Source organism: Ursus arctos, unplaced genomic scaffold, assembly GCF_023065955.2.
Source record: "Ursus arctos isolate Adak ecotype North America unplaced genomic scaffold, UrsArc2.0 scaffold_19, whole genome shotgun sequence".
Classification (NCBI taxonomy): domain Eukaryota; kingdom Metazoa; phylum Chordata; class Mammalia; order Carnivora; family Ursidae; genus Ursus; species Ursus arctos.
In genome coordinates this window covers 7,017,126-7,044,581 of record NW_026622863.1, presented here as the reverse complement: position 1 = coordinate 7,044,581, position 27,456 = coordinate 7,017,126, and the positions used below count along the sequence as shown (strand labels likewise).

At 41.6% G+C, this 27,456-nt stretch overlaps 2 protein-coding genes across 4 annotated transcripts in view; one reads left to right on the top strand and one right to left on the bottom strand.

The window, feature by feature from the left end:
• Positions 1-1,559: 1,559 nt before the first annotated feature.
• On the bottom strand, positions 1,560-26,843 carry LOC130544107 (basic proline-rich protein-like). Its single transcript, XM_057314163.1, has 3 exons — positions 26,813-26,843; positions 7,183-7,267; positions 1,560-2,358 (listed from the first exon to the last, which is right to left on the bottom strand). The coding sequence occupies exons 1-3, from the start codon at positions 26,841-26,843 to the stop codon at positions 1,560-1,562; spliced, it is 915 nt and encodes a 304-aa protein (XP_057170146.1).
• SIAH1 (siah E3 ubiquitin protein ligase 1) overlaps positions 1,578-27,456 on the top strand; it is a 29,728-nt gene continuing 3,849 nt past the window's right edge. The window contains exon 1 of one of the 3 annotated variants that reach the window (XM_026494713.4): positions 1,578-1,687. Coding sequence is in view for 1 of the 3 variants with exons in the window: in XM_026494712.3 (XP_026350497.1) it covers positions 26,931-27,021 (91 nt within the window). In the remaining 2 variants the exon portion in view is untranslated. Of the gene's footprint in view, positions 1,688-10,282; positions 12,739-26,367; positions 27,022-27,456 lie in introns of those variants that run through there. The other 2 variants (XM_026494714.4, XM_026494712.3) reach the window with 2 other exon arrangements.

Below are 27,456 nucleotides of genomic sequence, written 5' to 3'. Positions count from 1 at the left end.
TAGCGTCTGTGTATTCTTAGAACCTAGCACTGTGCCTGGCATTGGTGAAATGAACGAAGAATAAATAAATGAATATCTCCCTAAGTGAATGTCTCCCTGACTAGGTAAGCTCCACGCATGTCCAAGCACAGCGTATGACAGAACGTATTAGAATCGCTACGTGGATATTTATTGTTGAAGGAATGAATGATACAACACCAATAACTACATAACTCACCCAAGTTCTTCATCTGACTCGGGCTTTGGCGACCAGCATACTAGTAGCATATTAGTAGTATAGTTTGCAGGTAAGAACACGTGTGGTCTTTTACTCTCCCAAACTCGAGAAACACGGGCTGTGCTAATGGTTGGTTGCAGAGAAAGGCAGCAGCCACAATAAGCAAAATATTAGGCTGTGAAGGAGAGGTATCAACACACAACACTCTACAGATTTGTTGAGAAGCCAGAAATTAGCAGCTTGCATCAGTACCTAAAATAGCTTTCTATGTCTTTGACTTTGGAGCTCAAATTTTGTGTTCTCAGTCGAGTGTTTACATAAAAACTTACCAGCCAAAAAGCTTTCCTATTGGCGAGGAGTTTGGAGATAACGGAAAGACTACTCCCGGGATAGTTTGTAATATCTCATAAAAAGTGCCTTTTAAGTTTTCACATAGCATAGTATTTTTATGGAGGCTCTTATCATGGAAATCCAGTTTGTAAATATCTCAGACACTGGCTTTTGTTCAGATGTACACGTTGTACCCATCAAAGAACTGCGAATGATATTTTCCTCTTATTTTTTATTTAAAAAAAAAAAACCGCAGAGTCCCATGAGTGAGATTTCCAGATGAGTGAGGACACAGTGGGAGAAAGGCGTGCTTTCCATACTACCCACTTGTCAGCCAAAATAAGCCTTTGAAACTCGTCCCGCTTTCGCGGAAGAGCTCAACCCTAAGGGAGGGGCTCGGACTTCTCATTTTGGGGTGGGGTCCCGGTCGGTGGCCGCCGCAGCCGGTTTCTTCCCCTTTGGTAAAGAGTGGAGTTGGGAAGGGCGGGTGGAGGCGCTGTGTGAAATCAGCAAACCAGACCCGACGGGACGGGCCGTAAATAGGGGGCGCGGGCGCAGGAAGACCCCTTGGGCGGCGGAACAAAGCCCCGCGGGGGGCGCGCGACCAGAGTTCCCTAACGCGGCACGCAAGCGCCAGCTTCTCCCGGGCGGAGACAGTTGCGGGCAAGTACGTAACGTGCCCGCGTTTGTTGAGCGCGAGCTGTTAGTCGCGGCAACGGTAACCGAGGAGCCGAAGCGCCAACCGCTACTCTCGGAGACCCGCACCGCGATGTCCTCGCGGGTCGCCGCCGGTCGGGCGAGCGCTTTTGCGCTTGCGCGCCCGCGGGAAGCCCCGCCCCCTCCGGGCTGCCGGCGCGCGGGGCCGCGCCTCCTCATGGCGGCCGCCGCAGTGTGTGGTATTTAGCGGGGGCGCGCGGCGGGCTCGAGGACGCGCGAAACGACGGCGGCGGCGGCGGCTAGGGGGGAGCCGGGGCGGCCGTTGCGGGGCGCGCTCTCGAGCGGCGGCGGCGGCCTAAGGTGTCCCGTCGGTGCTGGTACGGGGAAGAGGCGGTGGCGCTGCCCGCGGTGGCGGGGGTTGGCGGCGGCGACGGAGCGCGTTTGAGCCAGGACCGGGGTCCGAGGCGCGCTCTCCGCCTACAGGTAAGTGGGGCCCGGCCTGGAGGGAGGAGCCGGCCGCGAGGGGCTCTCCGGGAGGAGGACACCCAGGCCCGGTAATGGCGGCGGGCGGGAAGGGCGGCGGGGCCGGGTCGCGCCGCCCGGGCGGGGGCGCGGGCAGCCCCCGGCGCCGGGCGCCTTTGTCTCGGCCGGAGCCCGGCCGCCCGGCCGAGCGCCGCCCCCCGCCCCTCCCCTCCCCGGCTCGGCCCTGCCCGCCGCGGCGAGCCGGCTCGCCCCCGCCCCCGGCGCCCCGGGCCCGGCAGGCCCGCGGCGGGGGTCGGCCCCGCGCGGTCGGGCGAGGGCGGGGAAGGGCCTCCCGGCCGCCCGGCCCGACCCCCGCGCGCCCGGGAGGCGGGCCCGGCCGGGGGAGGCGCCGGGCGCTCCCCGCGCCCCGGTGCCGGCCTTTGTTGTGAAGGGTCCCGGGGTGTGCGGCCAACATGGCGGAGGTCAGCTGAGTGCGGGCAGTGGCCGGCCCTTCGCTCCGGCCCCTCCCCGCGCCGCCCGGGGCCCGGGGGCCGGCCGGGGCGACTTGGCCGTCCTTGGCCTCCTCTGCCTGCCCGCGACCCCGGGAGCGGCCGTCCCCGATGGCGCTGCGTTCTTGCTCCCGCTCCCGGCCTGAGCCTTCATTGTGCGGTGGGAAGAATGCAGCCTCCTCCCTTGTTTATGTCGTTAGAGAGGAGATCGCGTGAACGGCTTGCCAGGGAAGCCCCAGCTTTTTATTGTAAACCTTGGTTTTCCTAGGCTTCATTTGTAGGGTAGTTTGGGGGCCTTTCTCAAGTCTCTGAGATTATAACTTAGGAATGTGGGTAACCTGGCCCACAGCGTTGCGTAGGTTTTTCTTTCCCCATTCCTGGAAAGATTCAGAATTTGTTTGCTCTGACATCCAGAGAAGTCCCAGTTTGTGTGTTCGGAAAATCACATTGTGTAGCTGATTTGTCAAAGTCACAGAAGCCATGAGCCTGGATGTGGGGCAGCGATCCGACTGCCTGTTCTTAGCAGTTGAACATTTACCATTTCCAGATAAGCGGTTGTCAAGGGTAAATTGTTAACTCTTTCCAGCAGTTGAATGTTGGGAGCATGGATTCTGAAGTCCATCCTGCCCCACCGGTTTGTGACCTTGGGCAAGATGCTTAACCTCTCTGTGCTTCATTTTCCTTATCTGGAAAATGGGTGTAATGACGGTACCTACCTCTCGGGATTGTTGGGAGAACTGATGAGATGATAATAGGTGAGGGGCTTGGAGCAGTGGCAGGCCTTTGGTAAGTGCTTAATAAATGTTTGCTGCTAGTGCTGTTTTTAGTAACTAATCTTAGGAGTTTATCTTGGCATGGTGGATACGTTGGAAGTGCACAGATCATAATATGTGAAATCACATTGTACATCGTTAGTGCTTGGGTTTTTCTTTTACTGCATTTTGTTAGTTGTACAGAATGAAAATAAGAGGTTTAGATGATAAATGGACAGACGCTCTTGAGATAATGGCTTTTGGAAATTTATATAGTAAGGGATTTGGATAGGTCTTATGTGGTCTGGAATGTAAAAAATCAAAGTGATTAAATGAAGTTTCCTTTTAGCACTTTTACATTTATGGATCAGTTAGCTTCCAAGGACTTGGTGTTAACTAACCTGGAAAGGTGGAACCGTGAATCCCTTTGAGTGTTCGGTGTCCATGGTGTTACCACTTCTTTTAGACATAAGGGTAGAGCAAAGTGTAGCGTTGTAATAAATGTAATGGTCTGGTAATTTTATCACGGAGATATTGTCTCAAATTGTGAAGGAGAGGGTTTTGATTAGCTTTTAGGAGAACTTTGTGACAAGTAGATTTTGAGACTGAAAGTGGATTATACAAATTGTGTAATTTTTCATTCTGGAAATTACAGAAACTTGTGATCTGAAATGGTTAATTGCAGCCCTAAAGTTTGCTTTGCCAAAATCTTTTCTTTAGATATAGAATTGGTTCAAATGCCCCCTGTTGGCGTCTTTCCAGCATAATTTAGTAACATTAATATTTTAAACTGAAGTACAGTATAATAGATACGGAACTTTTCATGATAAGTATTCCACAAACTACAAATTCAGAAATTTAATTCACTTTAGCTTACTATCTGTTCCCTCTGAGCTTTGGGAAATTCTTATAAAATTGATGTAGAGCAGTATTCTTCAATATCTGTAATTGAAAGAATATTATAATTAGGCTAAAACTGATTGGAGTTATAAAGAAAATATCTAGCTATGACAGCAGTGACATAATATGAAGAGTAGGGCTTTATTTTCAGTATATACAGTGTTCTGAAAACAAGTCTTACATAATGAGAGCAACAGTAAGTTTAGTAACACTGCAAAGTGACCCCTTAAATTGTGTTTTAAAGCTGTTGATTTATTCAATTTCCAAAGATTGTAGGTTTTTCTTTATTTGCTTAAAGAGATGTTACAGACTTTTGGCTGTAATTATGGAATTTCCATACACACTGTGTAAATGTTTAAATTCTGAATTTTTTTGGTATACACCCTCCCTACAAACAAAACCGATATATGAAAACCTCAGACGTCCCATCCCTCCCTGCCTCCCTTCTTCCCCCAAGAAACAGTTGGGGATACATTTTCCTCTTTTATAATAGTAAGATCCTTAATCATTTCTTTTAAATAGCGGTTTTTCTAAAGCACTCTAAATTACTTGGTTTTCCATGGCTATAATTATTAGAGCATGAGCATCTGATGCATAAGGGCAAGAATTGTGTTTCGTGTTCCTATATCTTCAGTGCCTAACACTCAATACATATTTGTTTCCTGACGTACTACTACCTTTAAGACCCATAACACTCTAGACTCATGTATTCTCTTGCCTGAAGATAATTTTTTTAAATGAATTTATTTTTTTAGGGCAGTTTTACATTCAGTAGCAAAATTGAGTAGAAGTGTGGAGATTTCCCATATTCGCCTTGCCCTCAGTCACGCATAGCTCCCCCATTGTCAGTAGTTCTCCACCAGAGTAGTACGTTTATTACGGTTTGATGTACCTGCATTGACACATCATTATCACCCGAAGGCCATGCTTTACATTGTGGTTCAGTCTTGGTGTTGTACATTAGGAGTTCTGACAAATGCATGATGAGTGCTGTGTATCCACCATTATAGTGTACAGAAGAACAGCTTCATTGCCCTGAAAGTCCTCTGTGCTGCACCCATTCATTCCTCCCTCTCCCAGACGTCTGGCAAGCTCTGATCTTTTCGCCGTCTCCATAGTTTTACCTGTTCCAGAATGTCTTATAATTGGAATCATACAGCATGTAGCCTTTTCAGATGGGCTTCTTTCACTTAGTAATATTCATCGAAGGTTCTTCTGTGTCTTTTCATGGCTTGGTAGTAGCTCAGTTCTTTTTAGCGCTGAATAATAGTCACTGTCTGGTCGTACCAGTTTATTTATCCACTCACCTACCAGCGGACAGCGTCTTGGTTGCTTCCAAATTTTGGCAATTATGAATGAAGCTGCTGTAAACTTATAACCTCTGTGTAGGTTTTCGTGTGGACGTGTTTTCAACTCCTTTGGGTCAATACTGAGCAGCATGATCGCTAGATCTTAGAGTATGTTTGGTTTTGTAAGAAACGGCCAAACTGCCTTTTAGAGTGGCTGTACCGTTTTGCATTTCCCCCAGCAATGAATGAGCGTTCCTGTTGCTCCACGTGCCCACCAGCATTTGGTGGTGTCCGTGTTCTGGATTTTGGCCATTCTAATAAATGTGTGGTGGTGTCTTCTTGTTTTAATTTGCATTTCCCTTGATGACAGATGATGTGGAGCACCTTTTCATATGCTCATTTGCCATCTGTATATCTTTGGGTAGGTGTCTGTTAAGGTTTAAGTTGGGTCGTTAGTTTTATTGTTGAGTTTCAAGAGTTCTTTGTGTATTTTGGATAATAGTCCTTTATCAGAGAAATCTTTTGCAAATATTTTCTCCCAATCTGTGGTTTGTCTTCTCATTCTCTTGACAGTGTCGTTCCCTTCAGGTCATTTTCCGCTTTTGTGTACCAAGGTTTTTAAGATTTAGGTGTTGAAAACTAAAACATTTAGTATTTCCAACTGTCCAAGGCTCTTACCCCCTATTTTCAGTTGGTCATCAGGTCCTGATTTTGCTGCCATCTGGTTGTCTCAAATCTTGCATTGCTCTTCTCTCACTCATTTTCCCATTTACATTCAAGTCTTCTGCCTTCTAAGTGGTCTCTCTGCTTTTGGTCTCTGCCTCCTCCCTTCAGTTCTTTCTGTTAGTTGAGGGGAGCTTTCTAATGTAGGCAACTTATAAGAACTTCAGTATAAAGTGCAGAGTTCCTTGATACGGATAGTAAGCACACAGCCATTTTCAATTATGTATTTGCAAGTGCCTATATGCCCCATATTTTCTCTCTTCCAGCTAGGCTCTATAATCTCAGCTGAGACTCTGTTCCTGGACTTCCCATCCTGGGGTCGTCTCTCTGTGTTACCATAGCACTTTCTGTTTGACCCCACTCTAACAGGTATCCCCCTGAACTGTAATTTTTCTGTACTGGTTTGCCTCCCTGCGAGGACTTTGTCTTAATCACCCTTGTTGGTCTAGAGTTTAGCATTGTTTCTGGCATGTAGTTGGTGCTCAGTAAATATTTATTGAATGACTGACAAACTAACACCCTCACACTGTCCTTAAAATGTGCTTCTCTAGCCTTATCCTCCAACATTTCCTCTTGCCCTACCTAGTCAAGCTGGACTTTTTGTTTTTTGAATACTGTCTGTACTTTAAACCTGCCTTTGCTCATGATTGTACTTAAATCTCTCGAATATCTACTTGTGCTACTTTGAGCAGATTATTTAAACTCTCCAAGCCTTAGTTTTCATTAGCACGTGAGGAGCTATTAAGCGTTTTGCTGCAGCATGCCCCAATCCCCATACTTTAATGGTAGAATGGCAGTATAGTTGAGGGGTGAAGGGGACAGGGCCCTGAAGAATCAGACCTGGAGGTGTCTCTTGGCTCTGTCACTATTGTGTTTGTGACTTCAAGCTCCAGGAGAGCAGGAACACTGCCTACTTTTGTACCTTAAAAGCACAGTTGCCTATCCATAGAAAGTGCTTACATAATTAAAAAAGAGCTGTTAAGTAAGTTACTTAATTTCTCTAAATATTACCATTTACATTCTAGTGAGGGAAATAAACAGAATTACAAATGGCGGTATGTACGGATCTTCCTCCACTTACCCTGGGGTTATGTCCTGATAAACTCTTCGTAAATTGAAAATATCGTAATTTGAAAATGCATTTAATACAGCTAATCTACTAAACATCACAGCTTAGCCTACCCTACCTTAAACATGCTAAAAACACTTACATTAGCCTACAGTTGGGCAAAATCATCTGACACAAAGCCTATTTTATAATAAGGTGTTGCATATTTCATGCAATTTCTTGAATACTGTACTGAAAGTGAGAAACAGTGGTTATAAGTGTATTGGTTGTTTACCCGCCCAGTTGCCTGGCCGACTGGGAGTGTGGCTTGCTGCCGCTGCTCAGCATCATGAGAGAGTATCGGACTGCACATTGATGGCCTGGGAGAAGATCACAATTCAAGATTCAAAGTACAACATATCGCTTTTGCACCATCATAAAGGAAAAAATCATAAGTGAAACCATCATAAGTTGGGAACCATCTGTACTATAAAGGAATTAAAAGTGCTGAAGTAAAGAATAATGGGGGTGGGATGGAGACCTGCGGACAGAAGGGCTGACATTTATTTATTGATTGATTGAGAGAGAGAGAGAGAGAAACAGCTAGGGAGAGAGGGAACACAAGCAGGGAGAGTGGGAGAGAAAGAAGCAGGCTTCCCAGTGGAGCAGGGAGCCTGATGCGGGGCTGGATCCCAGGACTCTGGGATCACGCCCTGAGCCAAAGGGCAGACGCTTAACGACTGAGCCACCCAAACGCCCCAGAAGGGCTGACTTTTAAGCTGTGGTAAAAGGATAAAGAACCAGCCCTTTGAGGGAGTGAAGGGAGAACCTTTCAGAGTGAAGGAGAAGCAGAGGTGAAGGCCCTGAGGCTTGAATGAGCATGTACTTACTGTTCTAGAAGCTGAGGGAAGAGCCTTTTGTTGGAACAAATGGATGATGGGGAGAGATAGCCAGGGATCAGATCCTGCAGTCAAAGTAAGGAATGTAAATTTAATTTTAAGGGAACTGAGAAGCCATCGGAAGGTTTTAATTAAAGGAATGGCATAATTCTCTTTTAACTTTTAAGATAGCTTTAGCTGTTGTTTGGAGAATTGATTGGTCAGAAGGCCATTTCTTTGATTAGGCAATAGTGGATTATGACCTGGCTTAAGATGGTGGCAGTGAAGATGAAGAAAAGTGAATGGATTTTGAGATAGGTTTTGGAGACAGAATTAACGGGACTTGGTGGTGGATTAGATGTGAGAGGTGAGGGAAGGAAGGAATTAGGTGATTTCTGGCTTGAGCAGCTGTGTGGAATATGGCGCTGTTTACCAGGGTGGGAAAGAATAAAGGAGGGGATGGGGACAGAAGCACAGCAGTAAAATTGAGAGTTCTGGTATGTTGGATTTGAGGTATCTATGAGATGTCCAGAATGAGCCAGTGAGATAGAGGGACTGTCGGGCGGATGTGGGCTCACAGGAGACAGATGGGAAATACTAGAGCATTTTGGGTATTAGAGGGATGGTCTGATAGAAAAAGAGGGAGGATTGCTGTAAGAAAGGGGGGGTAGTAGGAGTGTGAAGTCTGAGTAGGTGAGAGGACAGCCCTAAGTGCCTTCATTCTGAAGGGAGGGAAGGAGGCGGTAAATCGGCATTTGATGGCTTCTGTGGTGTTTTCTAAAGGAAACATGGTGAAGCCACCAGTTGAGAGTATTTCTATGTGGTGAATACGAGACTTGGGGTAGGTTAAAAATGTAATAGACACACTGAGAAAGTGAGCAGAGGGGGGAAGGGAGGAGAGATGTTGTGCTGTATTAGCCAGTGAGGAAGCCTGATACCGTTCCAGGAGATTTTGGAGAATATCTAGAGCAGTAGTATTTTTGTTTCTGAATGTAAGCTTTTTTGTTGAAGTATAGCGTAAATAGAGAAAAATGCTCAAATTACAGGTAAATGTATGGCATGATGAATTTTCACTAAAGAGAACACACTATTGTGACCGGCTCCTGTGTGTCCCAATTACTTTTACTTTGTGTGTGTGTGTGTGTGTGTGTGTGTGTGTGTGTGTGTGTGTTTGTAAATCTTCAGGAACTCTAAGCTGAATAATACAGATAAAATAGTCTGTTTTGGTTCAATTTATTCTCTAAGCTTGAGACACAGTGACCAGAATGGTACTGACAAAGACCTTTCATTAGGTTTGAGATTGCCCAGTCGTGTTGAACTTACTTGTGGTTTTTGTTTGTTGTTCTTAAGATTTTATGTATTTATTTGAGGGAGAGGGGGAGAAAGAGCATGAGCAGGGCAGAGGTGCAGAGGAAGAGGGAAAGGGAGACAGGCGGACTCCCTGCTGAGCACGGAGCCAGACCCAGGGGGAGGGCTCCGTCCCAGGACCCTGATCAAGACCTGAGCTGAGGTCAGACTCAGACCCTTAACAGATTGAGCCACCCAGTCACCCCTGTTTGTTTTTGATAGCAGGGGGTATGGGGAACACACGAGGGGAGAGAGAGAAAGTTGGAGGGAAAACCTTTGGACAACTAATCTATATTTTTATTTTTTATTTTTCTTAAAGATTTTATTTATTTATTTGACAGAGAGACAGCCAGCGAGAGAGGGAACACAAGCAGGGGGAGTGGGAGAGGGAGAAGCAGGCTTCCCACTGAGCAGGGAGCCGATGTGGGACTGGATCCCAGGACCCCGGCATCATGAGCCGGAGGCAGATGCTTAACGACTGAGCCACCCAGGCGCCCCAATCTCTATTTTTAAAGTAGATATTTCCAGTGAGAAATATTTTCTTAAAAAGTTAGGAGAACTTAATGCCAGTCTTGAATTTTATAGGAAGTATTATACTGTCCTTGTTATTTATTATTGTCTTTCTGACAGGCTTAGCTCGCGATGGTTGATACAGTGAAATTTAGTGTAGGGCACTAAATCGTTAAATCTTTAAAACACCGAAATTTAGTGTATATTAGCTTCTTTGAAAGACTCTTACCTTGGAAAGATTACTTCAGTAATTGGTTTAAGTAAATGGAATAATCTAACTGGTCAAAACTCTTCCTGTTTCATTTTCTCCTTTGTATTACCTTTTTCTCCTTTGAGTTTAGTTAAAATTCAGGTGTGTGTGTGTGTGTGTGTGTGTGTGTGTGTGTGTGTGTCAAGGACCCTGATTTAGCTTTGTTTGGGACAACTTCAGATGTCTTAATACAGGTAGCTGTGAAGTGATTTCTGCAGGCTGTATTCTTTCAATTTTGTTTGGCGAGGTGATCTGACAAATTTTATTATCTTACAATTAACTTTTAAAACGCTGAATTTTAAGATTTTTTAGAAGTATAAACTGAAATATGTATATGAAATGTGTGGATTTTTTTATGTGAATGGGCAGTTTCAGTTTTTTTTCCCTATTAGTACCCATATATTTGAGGCATTTTAAAAGAAAAAGAAATCTAAGAAAGAAAACATCAAAGCAGGCAGACAAAATCAGTTCTTGATTTCTCAGTGTTTGAATTTTTGCATGAAGTCACCAGCAATTCATTAGCAGGAAAGTGTGGAGACACACAATATGCACTGAAATTTAATCCTTTTATTGCCAAAGTAATAAGTAATATATATGTTTTATGGAACTTTTGAAGAATACATACAGAAATGCAACCCTTATCTTCCCCATGATCGTTCATAATCTGATAATTGGAAAGTAACCATTGTATACATTTTGGCGTAGTTTTAGTTTGTGTGTATGTGTGTTACATTTTTTAAAGTCAGCCATAGATATTTTAATTTCTTTGATTTAACGTAAATCCTTGTAGATATTTTCCTGTTAAATGATTACCACTTGTGAGTAACTGCAAGTTTGAACTGTGTAATTTTTTTTAAAAGATTTTATTTATTTATTTATTTGAGAGAGAGAGAGAAAGAGAACAGGAACAGTGGGGGCAGAGGGAGAAGCAGGCTCCCTGCTGAGCAGGGAACCCAGTGCAGGGTTCAGTCCCAGCACCCTGGGATCATGACCTGAGCCGAAGGCAGACGCTTAACTGACTGAGCCACCCAGGCGCCCCTGAACTGTGTAATACTGAATGATGACGTTTGTGCTGATAGTCTGTGTCTTGCAGCTTTTGGTATGTTGTGTGCCTGCAGTTCAGTGGTCCCATCTCTGATCTTCGTGGTTTCTGGTTCTAAACTTAACCGGCCTCTCTTCTTCTCTTATCCCTCACTTTAAGTCTTTAAACCACATTCTGCAGTTCATATGCCCTTCCAGTTTCTTTTCTGTCTCATTATATGGTACGTACAAACACACAACAGCCATATCAGTGTGCATATTTACTTAACTATTTTTTTCTTCTAACATAAATAGGTAAATAGGATTATGATATTATGTGGCTTTTTTTAAAACCCACTCATTTAAAAGGTTGATTCTTATATTAGTAGAAATGAGTCCATCTTATTTTTTTTAAAAAAGGCAACACAGTGTTCTGTTGTATGGACCATATATTTTAGTCACTCTCTTAAGATAGGACTTGAATTTTCAGTTTATTTGCTGTTATAAACAGGATTGCTGTAGGCATCTGGATACATACACCTTTGCCAGCTGTAAATTAGAAGAGGGACTTGGAAGAAATTGCTGGGTCATAGAGTATATACACTTTAAATTTTGAAACAAGCTGCCAAATCTTATTAGAAGCTTCCACAGTGAACATTTCCAACAGTGTAGGAAAGTGTCTTTCCCCACATCTTTGCCAATATTTGGAATCAAATCTTTGAAAACAAATTTCTGTCCTTTCTTAAGCAATACATGCAATTTGTGACGTTTCTTATACCAAGTTTTTGAACTTCTTTTTCCTTTTTTTTGGAGTTTTACATGCACATATAATTCAAAATAAAATATTCCATTAGGCTTTTTTTTTTTTTTTTTTGAAGGAAAACTCCTTGCCTCTAAGAACTCCTGTCCAGGTGTCCTTTGCCAGAGGCAACTATTTTTACTGAGCTGAATTTTTTTGTATTTACCATCTTTGTCTCTAACATGCTTCTTTTGTTAAATCCAGATTTCAGTTTTAGGCCTTATCTATTGAATTCCTTTTGTGGATTTAACTTGTCTTTCTGCCTCCGTCACATGTACAAACCTTCCCATTTATATACTCTCTTAATTTAGTAACATCATGATTTTTGTATTTGCACTTTTATGATTATAAAAGTTACAATTTGAGCCATACAGTAAGCTCTTGTTACTTTTTTCCTTGTACTGTTTAATTGGAATTTGTATAATTTTCCTTGTCATTAATGCTTGTCTTGTTTGCTTTGTTTTCTCTGTGCTTACTGCTAATGCTGCCCCACATTCCTTACCACTCCTCCACGTGTTCAGGGTGTGTGATGCCTCCCGTTGCCTTCTCCCACTAGTGTAAAATTGTCATTGTCAGTGTTCCCTTTACCTTTCTTGTGGGTTACGTCTTAATTATAGCCCATGTTGCCCTTTTTCTTGGTTCTTTCCCCTACATTTGAAGGGCTTGTCCTTCAGGAGCTTCCTGAAACATATCCAGGGGAAGTAATGTTTTGAAACTTTGCTTCATTATTCTGCCCTCAACACTTTTAGGTAATTTCCGTTGCACTTAGAATTCTAAAATAGTAATCATTCTCTTTGAGGATTTTAAAAGCATCACTCGGTTGCATCTAGCTTTCGATATTATTGCTCAAAAGTCCAAAGTTCTTTTGCTTTCTGATTTATTTGTTCGCCCAACAAATAATTTATTGAGCCTGTATGTGTGCGAGGCATTTTTAAGGACTTGGGATACAGCACTGAACCTGACAAGAGTTCCTGCTTTCCAGGTTGAGGACGAGGAGCACTGCTGCCACAACAAGCACAGTAATTCACTTGTGTAGCCTGATAGAAGGTAATACATTCTGTGGGAAAGAATAGAGCAGAAATGGGGGAGGGGAAAGGGAGGAAAGAGAGGGTAGTGGAATGGGTAAGGATTAGGAATGTGTAGTGGAGAGGTCAGTGGGAAAGTGGTGGTCATTGTTTAAATAAAGGGAACAGGGTAGATAACATACACGCAGAGATTAGAAGGAGGTGAGACAATCAGTAATGTGTACATCCGGGAGAAAAGTATGTTAAAGCAGAGGCCCGAAGGACCATCTTAGTCTTAGAGAACCAGGAGGCTAGTGCAGTGAGTGAGAGGGAAGGAAGTAGGAGATGAAGTCAGAGAGTAATCCTCCTATTGTGTAGGGCCTTACAGGCTGTTTAAGGTTGTATCTATTACTTGGATATGGGTTGCCAGGGGAGGGTATTGAGCAGAGGAGTGACATGACCTGATACAAGTTTTAACTGGATTTTTCTGACTGCTGTGCTCAGAACATACTGGGGTGGAGGTGGGAGACAAGGATGGAAGGGGGGAGGTGCTGTTTAGAAGGATGTTGTAATAATATTGGTGAGAGATAATGGTGGTTTAAACTATATTACATGGTAGTGATAGAGGTGGTGAGGAGTGGCTGGATTCTGGATATATTTTTAAAGGCAATGCAGTAAGCTTTCCTGGTGGTTTTAGACATGTGGTGTGAAAAAAAGAATCAAGGATGACTTCTAAGGCTTTTGAACTGAGTAACTGGAAGGATGGAGTGGCCATCGAGAGAGGGGAAGGTGGTGGGTAGAGTAGTCTGGGAGAAGATAAGGAGTTCAGCTTTGTTCAGCAGCTCCCCTTTACCCCTCCACCCCACCCCTGCCCCCAGAGATATCTAGGAAGTTGGATGTACAAATCTTGGGTTTAAGAGAAACCTGGAGGGTTTTTTTTTGTTTTTGTTTTTGTTTTTTAATATGGGCTGGAGATGGTGGAATTTAAAAACTACTAATACTGAATGAGATCAGTAGGGTGAGGAAAACAGACGATGGACAACTCCCAATGTCATGAGTTTGGGGGCAAAGAGCAGGAATCAATAAAGGCAGCTGAGGAGTAGCTAGCTGGTGAGCTAGGAAGCCATGCGGGGACAGCGAACAGAGTTTGTTAGACAGGAGCCAGTGATCGGTCAGTTCTGTTAGATGTTGGTGACAGTTCAAACCTTGCACATTAAGTACAAACAAAACTGCAAAATCAGTGTGAAATTCGAATTATACTAATTTACTAAAGGATTGGATACTGTCTGCGAAGTCTTGAAACAACATGGGCTATGCGGTGGACTGTTGTTACGCTCTTCTTTTTGAGTTAAACATACCGGAATTGCCCTGTATGGTATGGTCACCACCCGTGTTGCCTTTTCTTACCAGGGTATCCGTGCTTCGGTGAGAACCACGATGCCATTTGGGCTTCGCTTTACACCAGTGCATCATTTGCATTCGAGGTGGCCTTCTGCTTTTGTCTTTAGTCCTTCGTAATTAGAATACTGTAGTACTGATTTGGAGCCAGCGTGACCATAAATGCGAATGGGAGCATTCAGTTATTTGGCTACCAGATGGAGTCAGATGATTCAGAATGTGGTTTTTAGATTATTAAACACAGGAAAATAAAACATTCAGTTTTGGTAGAAAAATGTGGACCCCGCCCCCCCGAAGAATAGAATTTTAGTTTGAGAAAAATTTTTTATTTTATTTTATTTTATTTTATTTTATTTTATTTTATTTTATTTTTTGTTTTAAGTTTGAGGAAAATTTGAGTATAAGTTAATTCTTGTCTTATATCCATATTTGAAATAACTGAACTGATTTGAAGTTTCAAGTAAAATGCTTATGAAGACACAAATTATAATTTTCAATGAAATATTTAATTTGAAAAGGCTCCATGAGTTTTTTATGTGGCATTTCTTTCCCATAAATTCCATTGTTTTTCTACTCTTTTACTAGTAAAGAGCTACCTATCATATAATGTATTAAGACTATAACATGACTTTTTACCTCATTTCTTTAATTTCTTCTGTCTCCCAAGCAATGTACTCTTTTCTGTTTACTTAGTATCACCAACTCTTCATGGATTACTACCAGTTTTGATCTGCTTTAAAATTTTTAGCCTGTGTTTATGTGTGTGCGTGTACCTACCATATTTGTCAGACGGAATATGGAGTTGAATGGGTTGTATGTTCAGTGTACTGGGTAGCATAGCTTAATGCCGAGACAGAGCAGAAGAGGAAACATCTACTGGACCGTGTGACAGTTTTACATCTTGAGAGAATACAAAACATAATCATGGTAATAAACAGTTTTATTTGAATTTGGACACAAATAACTAAGTGAATACTGGACACTTTTATCTAGACACTATGAGATTTGGTTACATTGCGGTAGTGTTAGTGTTATAATCATGACTGATGAAGTTTTGTTAAGTTCAAGTATGTTACCAAAAATCCCATTATTTAGTAATGTGTGGTGTGAAATAAAAAGGTTGAGAAAGCCTGTTTGATCCTCTTCCTGCTTCTTTTACTCATATTTTTCTGTTCTTACCTTACTTTTGATACTTTGATTTAATGTCCAGTGGTTTAATGACAAACTCAGACTATCAGATTCTACCACTTTGATACAAAAAAAATTCAGAAAGCAACTACTTGCTAGGGCCAAAGATTTAATTTAAAGAATTTAGGGAAATTTTCTTTTTCTTTTGGCCAACTTGTATACAAATTGAAAAGATGTGTTGGATAAGAAGTTAAATATTCAGTGCCATTCAGAAATTATACTGTGTTTGAGGGTTATTGGAAAGAAATGAGATTTAGGGACAAAGCAGACAATCTGGAATCAGGCTCTGTGCTTGTTCTTAATTTTTCTGATCTTCAGTTTCCTCATCTGCAGTGTGGAACTACAACCTACTTTCTGAGGCTTACATAAATGGTGTGTATGAAGCTGCTGCCACAGTTCTTACAGGTTGATAGGCGCAGCTTCGTTCACAGCAAACTGTAATCTTTGTCAGATTTCAGATAGAATCCCAAAGTGAGGTTATGAAAAATAACACAGTAGGTTGAAACAACAGTTTTCAGTAAAATCCTGTATAATCCAGGTCTTTCTTATTTAGTGATTAATTGCTGGGTTCCTAGTATGACTCTAAACGTATACTAATATATCAAACGTTTCCATGTATTTGACCTTATAATCTGTTATGGTGGTTTTTTAATAGTTTCACAAATGAGAAAATTTTTTTAAAGGATTTTATTTACTTATTTGAGAGAGAGGGCCCCTGTGTACCAGTAGGGGGAGGAGCAGAGGAGAGGGACAAGCAGACTCCACTCTAGGACCCTGAGATCATGACCTGAGCTGAAGTCAAAGAGTCTGATGCTTAACTGAATGAGCCACCCAGGGCCCCCACACAAATGAGAAATTTGAGACCTAGGATATTGTAATTTTGCTCAATATCAAAATACTTAATAAGAGCTGAAGTAGGAATTCAGGTTTGAGCTTCTGATTCCAATCAAATTTGTTCTTTTCATTATACATAGGCACGTTCTCCAGGTGTGTTGTCATTAGCGCATTACTAAAAATTGAAATTACTGTCTAGAAATTGATGAGTTATGGAACTCTGATGTTACAAACAAACATTTTGAAAACTTAGAGAATTGGTATGGAAGTACATCTGGTTTTTTTCTGGATTATGTTGATGGGATCAAATGATTCACTTCGCTGCATAGTGTTTTCTGTTTTATAAAGTAGATTTTATTTTTTTAGAACAGTTTTAGATTCAGTAGCAAAATTGAATAGAAGGTGTGGAGATTTCCCATATTCGCCTTGCCCCCAGTCACGCATAGCTCCCCCATTGTCAGTAGTTCTCCACCAGAGTAGTACGTTTATTACGGTTTGATGTACCTGCATTGACACATCATTATCACCCGAAGTCCATGCTTTACATTGTGGTTCAGTCTTGGTGTTGTACATTAGGAGTTCTGACAAATGCATGATGAGTGCTGTGTATCCACCATTATAGTGTACAGAAGAACAGCTTCATTGCCCTGAAAGTCCTCTGTGCTGCACCCATTCATTCCTCCCTCTCCCAGACGTCTGGCAAGCTCTGATCTTTTCGCCGTCTCCATAGTTTTACCTGTTCCAGAATGTCTTATAATTGGAATCATACAGCATGTAGCCTTTTCAGATGGGCTTCTTTCACTTAGTAATATTCATCGAAGGTTCTTCTGTGTCTTTTCATGGTTTGGTAGTAGCTCAGTTCTTTTTAGCGCTGAATAATAGTCACTGTCTGGTCGTACCAGTTTATTTATCCACTCACCTACCAGCGGACAGCGTCTTGGTTGCTTCCAAATTTTGGCAATTATGAATGAAGCTGCTGTAAACTTATAACCTCTGTGTAGGTTTTCGTGTGGACGTGTTTTCAACTCCTTTGGGTCAATACTGAGCAGCATGATCGCTAGATCTTACAGTATGTTTGGTTTTGTAAGAAACGGCCAAACTGCCTTTTAGAGTGGCTGTACCGTTTTGCATTTCCCCCAGCAATGAATGAGCGTTCCTGTTGCTCCACGTCCCCACCAGCATTTGGTGGTGTCCGTGTTCTGGATTTTGGCCATTCTAATAAGTGTGTGGTGGTGTCTTCTTGTTTTAATTTGCATTTCCCTTGATGACAGATGATGTGGAGCACCTTTTCATATGCTCATTTGCCATCTGTATATCTTTGGGTAGGTGTCTGTTAAGGTTTAAGTTGGGTCATTAGTTTTATTGTTGAGTTTCAAGAGTTCTTTGTGTGTTTTGGATAATAGTCCTTTATCAGAGAAATCTTTTGCAAATATTTTCTCCCAATCTGTGATTTGTCTTCTCATTCTCATGACAGTGCCTTTTGCAGAGCAGACGTTTTTAATTTTAATTAAGTCCAACTTATCGGTTGTTTCTTTCCTGGTTCATGTATTTGATGGTATTTTTGAAAAGTCCTCGCTGAACACAAGGCCACCTAGATTTTCTCCCATTGTCTTTTAGGAGTTTACATTTAGGTCAGTGATCCATTTTGAGCTAATTTCTTGTGAAGGCTGTGAGATCTGTGTCTCAATTCTTTTTTTTTTTTTTTTTGTATGTGGATTTCGAGTTGTTTCAGCATCATTTGTTGAAAAGGCTATCTTTTCTCCATTGCGTTTGTTCCTTTGTCAAAGATCAGCACCGATCACAGTTATTTTAAAGTAAATTCTAGATCTCAGTTGTGAATTCTCCTTTAAGGTGTATATCAACAATAAATACATTCTACTTGAAGGGGCATCAGGGATAAGTGAGTTCTGCTTGTATACATATGCTGTTCCTTCTCTTTGGAATCCTTCATGCTGTTTTATTTGATTTAGTCATTCCTTTCAGAAATACTTGAGTACCTGGTCTGGGCTGGGTACTGTCCTAGGTGCTGGAGACACAAGAGTGAGCAAAACAAACAAGGTCTATTCTTACAAAGTTTCTCAGTGCAGAAGTTCTGAATCAAAAGTTAATGGTTCAGGGATCCTGGGAGTTCTCAGGACCCTTTGAGGGTCAAAAATATTTTTCACAATAATGAGACATGAGAGTACAGTGGAGTTTTCCAGAGGCATGTGCTATCTTAACAAATTAAATGCAAAAGCAGGTAATGAATGTCCAAGTGCATTTTATTGCATCAGACATTAAAAAGATGTGCAAAAATGTGAAACACAGACATTTTTCTCCCTATTATGGAAAATATTTTTCATAAACATTTAACATGTCATGGATTTTTTACATGTAATGTAAATGTAATGGTAATTTTAAAATAAATACTTAAAAAATTTGTTAGATTGAATTTCTAATAGAGTAAATATCAGTACATATAACCCACATAGACAAAAAGTTCTTTTGGAGTCCTCAATAATTTTTTAAAAGTACAAGCAGTAAAGAATTTTTCTCCCTATGGCCACATAAGTTTAAAGGGTTTAGAAGTCATAGGATCAGCTAGCTATTCAGTTCCGAAGGCAGTCAGTAGGCCATTTGTAAATGAAAGGGCATAACTATGTTCCAGTAAAACTACTTCCAGAAACTGGCAGCTGGCCTGCAGTTGTAGTTTGCTAGCTGCTGGTGTAAAGTGTTCCTGATACCAAAAGAGTTTGAGAACTTGAGTTATGAGTAAAAAGTTGGTGTTGTAGTTGGGAGGGAATAGGGGAGAAAATAGACAATTCATAGTCAGAATTTCAAATGGTGGCAGATATTGTAAAGATAATTAGGAAGGTCATTGGCCTTTAGATAAAGTGATCAGGAAAGGTACCTTAAGGAGCTGACTTTAATTAACTGCTTACTTGTTCAGGATTTAACTAGGTATCATCTCTCTTCTTTTTTGATCTTCCCTGCCTACATTAGAGATCCCTCTTGCATTGGGAGGGAAAGCAAAAGATAGTTTAATTACATTTTTATTTTTATTTTGAAGGTCATTAAACTTAAATTCAGAAAAGATTAATTTTTCAAGTTGAATTATAAAATATCCAAAGCATATTTGCTTAAAAGTATTGAGGAAGGGGCCCCTGGGTGGCTCAGTTGGTTAAGTGTCTGACTGTTGATCTCAGCTCAGGTCTTGTTCTCAGGGTTTTAAGGTCAAGCCCTGTGTTGGGGGAGATAGATAGATAGATAGATAGATAGATAGATAGAGGAAATTAAACAGCCTAGGTTAGAACATTGACCTAAGTTACATGACATTTAGCAAGTTTTCTGTATCATTTTTCTTTTTCTTTTTTTTTTTTTAAGATTTTATTTATTTGACAGAGATAGAGACAGCCAGCGAGAGAGGGAACACAAGCAGGGGGAGTGGGAGAGGAAGAAGCAGGCTCATAGCGGAAGAGCCTGATGTGGGGCTCGAACCCATAATGCCGGGATCACGCCCTGAGCCGAAGGCAGACCTTAACCGCTGTGCCACCCAGGCGCCCCATCTGTATCATTTTTCTTTTCTGAAAATGAGAGTTGGTTAAGATTTTTATCCAAGTTTAAAATATCTGGTATGTTTGCTTTGCCTAGGTTGCCATTTGCCCCCCCCCCCCCCCCCCCCCCCCCCCCGTCCCTTCTAAGTCTGCCCTGATCAGATAAGCTCCAACTTCCATTATTTACTAGTTCTATGATCTGAAACATTTATTTTGTAAATTTATTTTCTTACCCGTGAGGTAGGGGATAGATGCCTAACCTGGAAGCTCACTGAAATGGTGAAATGAAATTACAGTGTATGTAAACCTTTGAGGACAATACCTGGTACATACTAGGTGTTTAATAAATGTTTGGAGCAGCTGTTTTAATGATAATGGAGGAAGGTCTCTTTTTTTACTACTCTTTTTTTTACTACTTAGCTTGCTGACCCTGCGACCCTTTGAGACTATAGCAGCAAGAACAAAAGCAAAAACAAACAGGCAAGTTCAGTGAGAGGCATGACAATTAGATATGAAAACTCACGTAGAGGGGTTAAGGAAGTACAAGAGCGGTGTCATCCAAATTTATATAGCCACTCCAGCTTCAGGGAAACAGCCATTCCTGCCACCAAAATCTCAATTCCCTTGTTGGAGATTGAGGGTATTTACATAATTAAAAAATGCTTTACTATATCAAGACATAAGGTAATTTTAGCAAAACCAAATTCATGAATTAGAACTTGATTTCTTTTGGAATGCAATGCAAAACAAAGATTGAAATTAAGAGAAAAAAATGTGTTACCGGAAGGTAGATCCAGCAGGGTCAGTATCAGAATTATGTGCAGAAAAGAAACAGTAGATGGGAAAGATCAAAGAATAATTAGAAGAGAAGTCCACAAAGGTGAAAGACGAATCATTGGATTGAAAAGACTCACCTACTGTTTTGTTTAGTAAGTGCTGATGGTATATACTTAGATGTTTGGGTGGAAAAAAAAGTTTTTTTTTTTAAGATTTTATTTTTAAGTAATCTTTACACCCGAGGCAGGGCCTGAACTCACAATCCTGAGATCAAGAGTTGCATGTTCCACGAATTGCCAGCCAGATGCCCTGGTGAAAATTTCTTTTAGAGACAAAGAGTCCGACAAGGCAGGGGGAAAATGTTACCTGCAAAGGAATAAGAATAAAAATAGCATTAGATTTTCATCTCCATCATTACATGTCAAAAGATCATGAGCAGAATTTATATAGTTCTCAGGGAAAGGGGTGTGACCAGAATTGAAAACTTGTGCAGTTTCTGTGAGAGCTTCAGACTGCCAAGATTGAGACTCTTATGTCCTTTCTTGAAAACTTTCCTGAGGTATGGTGGCTGTGCCAAAAAATGAATCATAATTAAGGATTCAAGGGGAAAAAATGGGTATTTATCTTATTTTTTTAAAAAGTTTTTATTGTAATTCCAGTCTAGTTAACATACGGTGTGATATTAGTTGCAGGTGTACAATATAGTGATTCAGCAGTTCCATACATCACCCGGTGCTCATCGCGACAAGTGCCCTCCTAATCCCAAGGATGGCTAGAATTGTGAGAAATGAAACCAGAATGGTTGCAGTTAGGTTTAAATAATTGTTTTGACACAGTTTTGAAGTTTCATATAATCTTTATCTAGGCAGGTGAGAAAGGGGAAGTTTTACTATTAGCGTGTTAAAAATGGGCTTGCCTTGTTTTGGGAGATGTTAGTACGTTTTTTCTTGATGTTAATAAATTGTAGATTTGATGTGAAATAAAAATATCATGTAATAGCTAGTAAAATAGAATTGGGATATAGAACCATGCTGTCCAACAAAACTTAATGCAGTGATGAAGACATGGTTGTGCTGTTTTGCATTCCCACCAGCAAAGTATGAGTTCCAGTGCTCTATGTGCTTATCAGTACTTGGTATTGCCTGTTAAGTTTAGCCATTCTAGCTAGTTTTAGAGTTCTGATCCAGAAGTTTGGAGAACATATTAATGTTAATGGCAAATTATTTCTCCTTTCGTTCAAGAAAGGCAGTTGAGACTTTTTGGGACTTAAGGTGATGACTTACACATACATATTTGTATCCTCAATATCCTACCAATAAGACCCAACTAATTCATAAAAAACACTCTGCCGTGGCTTGGTGTTGATACCATCTTCTTTTTATCCCCCCCTCCCCCAAAAGAGGATGACTATGCAGAGGCTTTGCTGAGAAAATGGAAACTCTCAGACTGAAACTTTCTTAACCTCCAACTTCCTGAGCTAGATATCTTCTGTCTTCTCTGTTCTTACCATGGAGAAAGTATCTCTTCTAAAAACGTCTAGTCACTCTGTCTTCAATTTTGAATCCCCCATCACCAAGAATTTTATTTGATCACATTGCTCCATTTCTTGGGATTACTACCCTCTTTTCTGGACTTTATCAGCATTCACTATATTCTGGTCTCTCCCATTTAAAAAAGAAAAAAAGGAACCAAGCGGACAACTTCTCTGGTCCTTTCAGCCACTAACTTGCCTCTCCTCTCCACAGCCATGCTTTTGTTAACACAGCATCCTATTCAGTCTCCTTTGGTCTGATTTACACACCAGCCATATGTCCAAGGTTGCTTTTGCAGAGATCACCAGTAACTTCTCTAATGCCAACCCATGATCATGTTAGGCATGATCATACTTTTTTTTTTTTTTTTTTTAAAGATTTTACCATGAGTGGGCACACAAGCAGGGGGAGCAGCAGAGGGAGAGAGAGAAGTAGGCTCTCTGCTGAGCAGGGAGCCCGATCAGGGCTCAGTCCCAGCAGCTCAGGATCATGACCTGAGCCGAAGGCAGCTGCTTAACCGACTGAGCCATCTGGGAGCCCCAGGCATGATCATACTTAACCTCTCAGCAGACTCACATGGTTGACTGTGCCATTATTTTTCCTACTTGTTACCATAGATTTTTTTGTTATTTATGTAATTATTTGCACCTTTTACAAGATCACCGTTTCCAAATTACTTATTTTGATCCGTTGCTTGATTTTTAATCAAGGAAGAAGGGTTCGTGGGTGCTATATATTTCATGAATTCTTGCATGTTCAAGCATGTCTGCTTGTTGCCTTTTTTTTCTGATTACAGAAAGAGTACAAGTTCCCTGTAAGTATATAATAAAGCATAATTCTTATATTTATACATGTGAGTGTTTATGGATCTTCTTAAGTCTGTACCTTCCCTTGAATTCTGAGATACCGCCCTCCAGCTTTTCTCTCACTTTTGCTTTCCTTCTCGGTTGTTCACGTTTTTGCTGCTCTTGTGAGTCGCAACCAGCAGTTGGCCACATCTAGGGTTAAAAATGCAGAATCTCAGGCCCAGCTTCAGAATACCTCTGATTCTCAAACAGAACCTGCATTATTTTAATACGATCCCTCGATGATTAGTAGTCACCATCAAGTTTGAGAACTGTTGCAGTCCAGGGCCACTGCCTCTCATCAGTGAACTCTTCAATCTTTAAATGTTGGGATTTCTCTTTTTTAAGGCACGCTCTTCTTCCCCGCGGCTCCAGAGAGCATGTGTAACGCCTCCTCATCTGTCCTCTGAACTCTGGTACATATCGGCTGCTTTTCTGTGGAGACCTCTCACAGGCATCTCGTTCCCACTTTGCATTGCATCTGCTACCATGCTTCAGTATCTAGCATAGTGCCTCGTGGGTTCTGATTCAGTAAATGCTGTTTCTTTCCTGGGGTGGAAGTCTCTAAATAGAGTGATTTCTGCATTAAAAAGGCGTGTGTACATTTCTTTACACATTTGAATTGGGGTTTGCACTTTCCTCTTCATTTACTGGGCTATCACCTTTGTTCAGACTTCTGTTTTTACAGCAGATCATTTTACCAGATTATTGTCTCGGGCTTTCCCCATTTCAGATCACCAGTCTTACTAGATGCATAAGTAACTCTTCTAGAGCAGCGGAGTTTTCAAAATTATCTTCAGGAAAATAGAGCTTTTAGGAAAATACATACAATTTAAATTCTTCATATTACTTTGCTATGGTTTTGGAAACTAAAAATGGTTGTTTAATTTTTTTTTTCTTAGCATTATTGTTTTATAATGAAGTTTTTTTTTTAACTTTTGGTATTTTAAGCTGTTAAATTTTTAAGGAGACTTGCATTAAATTTCATTTTGTCAGCGTGTGAGAAGTAAATATTAAAATAGAAATGATTTTTTAACGTAACAAACATTTTCTGCATAATACCCTTCACAGTGTCAAATGTAGAAAGTACCTCTTTTGCAAAAGAGTTAAAGGATGAAGGCCCTTAAATGTTTTGAATGAAGGAGTTTTATTTAACCCATTGATTCCTAATAGAACAAATTCATAATCTGAACCTGTACTTTATTTTACAGTGAATATTGTATCAGTCCTAGGAATGATATTTGGAGAAGTAAAAGAGCGCTGGTGATATTTGCATCCTGTCTTTTTTGCAAATTTCACTTCTTATTTTGACAGTTGTTTTCACAACTCTCAATCAGACTAATCTTGATAAAGCAGTTTATTTATTGTCCCCTTTGAAGAAAAAAATTGCTAAAAATGACACATCTATATCATGCCCGAGCCTGTAGCTCCTGTGTATGTTGTTTGTAACTTGCTTTACAGTACACTGTGATCCTTTTTGCACGTGACTACATTTCTCCATTTTAAACCTTTATTTTGTAAGTATTAGCTTCCTGTTGCTGCTGTAACATTTTCACAGGCTCAGTGGCAAGCATTAAGGATGCAGACATCTTTGAGGGGCGCATTATTTGCCTGCCATAGTAACATTTTGTAAAGTTCAAAAAATTGTTGTTGTATATTACTAGGCATGAGGTATGATTAATCAGAGAAATTGTTCATCAGTCCTTTATAAAAAGAAACGAAGGTTCCCACATGAAATCAAGAATAAAATTTAAGTCCATCCACTTTTACTGTATGTCACTATGACAAAGCAATGATTAAATGCTCTGAAATTACTGGGAGCATTAAAGGCTGATTAGAAAATGTTTTGATGTAGATTAAAGTCTATTTAAACTTAATACCAAACTGGGCTCAGATGTAGGCTTTAGAAAGTATAGGTAATAGGTCAATCTCCCTAAATTTTGGATTTTTGTTAACTTTCTATTCTATGGGCTTGTCTTAGTATAATGTAATTTTTGTGAGATTTTAAGCTCTTGTAAAACCAGTGTAAATATTCTACCTAGCTAAGAAATTTATTAAGGTTTATTGTGCTAAAAATTAGTTATGGCAGTTGATCTTTGGCAGACATGTTTGATCACCTTTACAAACTCAAAGTATCTTTTGGAACCCACATGTTCTAGGTCTTTCACTAGTAGATGACCTCAAGCAAGGCAAGAAAGTTCTGGAGGCGTCAGGCGAATACATATTTTGGAGTATGTACCATCTGTGGTATAAATAAATTACCCATCTCCCTTAATCCAGGCAAAAGCTATGTGAGGCTGGAAATAATGTCCCAGTTTTATGGCTGAACAGGTGGTGAAGACAGGGTTTGAATCCAGCTTTGGGTAGGTGACTCCGGAATGCCTCCACTTTTATTGTCCTGACTCACTTGTTGAGAGGTTTGTCTGTAGGTTAATGGTTTTCAGATGGTGTTATAAGGCTCTGTAACAGATCCTTTGGAAGTTTGGGAAAAATGATTTTTGTGTTTTCTCAGAATCATTCCTTCCCTTTGACTTGTTTTATACATTTGGGTTCAGTTTAAACCTTGGAAAGAGTTTCCCTGCCTAAAACATTTGACGTCTCCTGCCCTAGAAACCTGAGACCTCTCTAGAATGTATATGTATTAGAAAATAAAAATGTAGGTAGTAATAATTTATATTTGTCAGTGAACACTTTATCTAATTTCTATATTTATATTCCTAATGATGTTTTGTGTAGCCTAATATTAACATGAGGTTGAAGTGTTTGAACACACTATTAGTAGGGTTGCGAAGTGATTAGAATTAAAATTTGATGTGGAAAGTGGGTAATCTACAACTTACTGCCCTGGCTTCACTCCCACTACCAGCTCCTGCTGTGTTTAAAGGCTGCCCTATAAGCGTGATGTAATGACAGGTTAAACCGCCGAGTGTACTACTGACGCAGTGCAAATCTGAGGCCCAGCACTTTATTGGGGCACGGGTAATGCTTCCTTAAAAACAAAACAAGCTTCTCTGTTTAATGAGGCCATTTAAGATGGTTTTCCCAGAGTGGGTAGAGAATATAATCTGTTTGAAGGAGTTTAATATGGTTATGTGTGTTTACTACTCTCACTGCAGTCTTTTTGAAGGAAGAGGAGTTTCAGGTATGGTGCCAGCAGGGGTAGAAGAGGAGAGTGAGTTAGAATTGAGGAAATATGGTAGTTGACGCCCGGTAAATAGTGGATGAAGTAGAGAGTGCATTTACCCTATGTTCGCACGGTTAACCAGGAGAAGAGCACTATATATGTCCCATATGCTCTGTGTAGGCCTTAGGTTGAAATCATACAAAATTGCCAGTATCTGTTTTGTTCTATAGGAAGGCATGTTTCGACCTAAATGTAAGCTTGTGGAAATGCTGAGGTCACAGTGTCCCTGGGGATCGAGGGTAGGGTTGGATTGCGCCGCGCGCGCGCGGTGCCTTGGAGCCGTCCTGGGCTGGGAGGGCGGAGCTTGCGGGCGTGCCCACAGCGTGAGCCCCTCCCCTGCGGGCCCCGCCCAGCCAGCCCCTCCCCTGCGGGTCCCGCCCAGCCAGCCCCGCCCCACGCTAGCTGCGGCTGGGCGCCGCGAGCCTGGGGCCGGCTGGCACTGCGGGCTGGAGCAGGCTTTCCCAGCAGCGGCCAGGCCCCAGCCCTGGGCTCCGCGTGGCTCTCCCGGCTGGCCGGACCCTGTAGTAGCTCCAGAGCTGGCTCCGAGGGCGCGCTTACTCCAGCCTCTTCGCACGCCACAGCCCTGTCCTTTACCCACGCTGGCTAGCTAACGAATGTGGGAAAGACAAACTTCCAAGACAGACGGTTTAGGGCCCAGCGGAGGACAGCTCAGTGATGGCGCCCATTTTTGGAAACGCAGGCGAATTGGAGCTCGCAGGGAGGAGCGGTCGAGTCCTGTTGGGACGGGAGAGGCTTCATTTCTCTGCTGCTGCGGTAGCCGGTGTTTCGGAGGAGTGAATGGAATGTTACAGAGCGGGGCACTTACCTTCGCCTCTTGAAAACTTGAACTCGGACATGCTTAGGAACAGAAGGTGTCCAGGAGGGGCCTCTGTTAAAAATCGTATTTGCTCCTGGGGGAAAGGCTATGAGCTATCTGACTTCTCATGACCGGGAAGTCTCCCTTACCTTTTCTCTACTCCTGGAGGGGCGTCTTGCTTACATGTTTACCAGCAGCTGGGACAAGGAAGAGAAAAGGTATTGACATTAAGAGACTGGGTTGCTTAAACTGTGAAACGGGAAAGTTGTGAGCCCGTGGAATCTGGATCAGGGAGTGGCTGCAGTGTAATTGAGCCGAAATTTGCAGTGCTGTTTTCTTTTGATCTGCTGTACTTTTCTGTTTAAATCAAGCTTCAGGTTACGTCATCACTCCTGCGGGGTTGTCTAAAGACATTCGAGTCGTTGGTTCCTACTGCAGGGCTGCTGTGCAGTTGGGGTTCTTTTTGAAGACGGAGCTGGGTTCCACTTTCGGAGCTTTGGGAGGTTTTAGCAGCTGCTGCCCTGTAATACCTCGGTTCACAAGAAATACCGGCCTCATTTCACTTGTTCTCAGTCTTTAGATAGGGATTTAAATTGTGCTTTTCTACAGTGTTTGGGAAAGTAATAAAGATATATTATAACATAAGCCTGAAT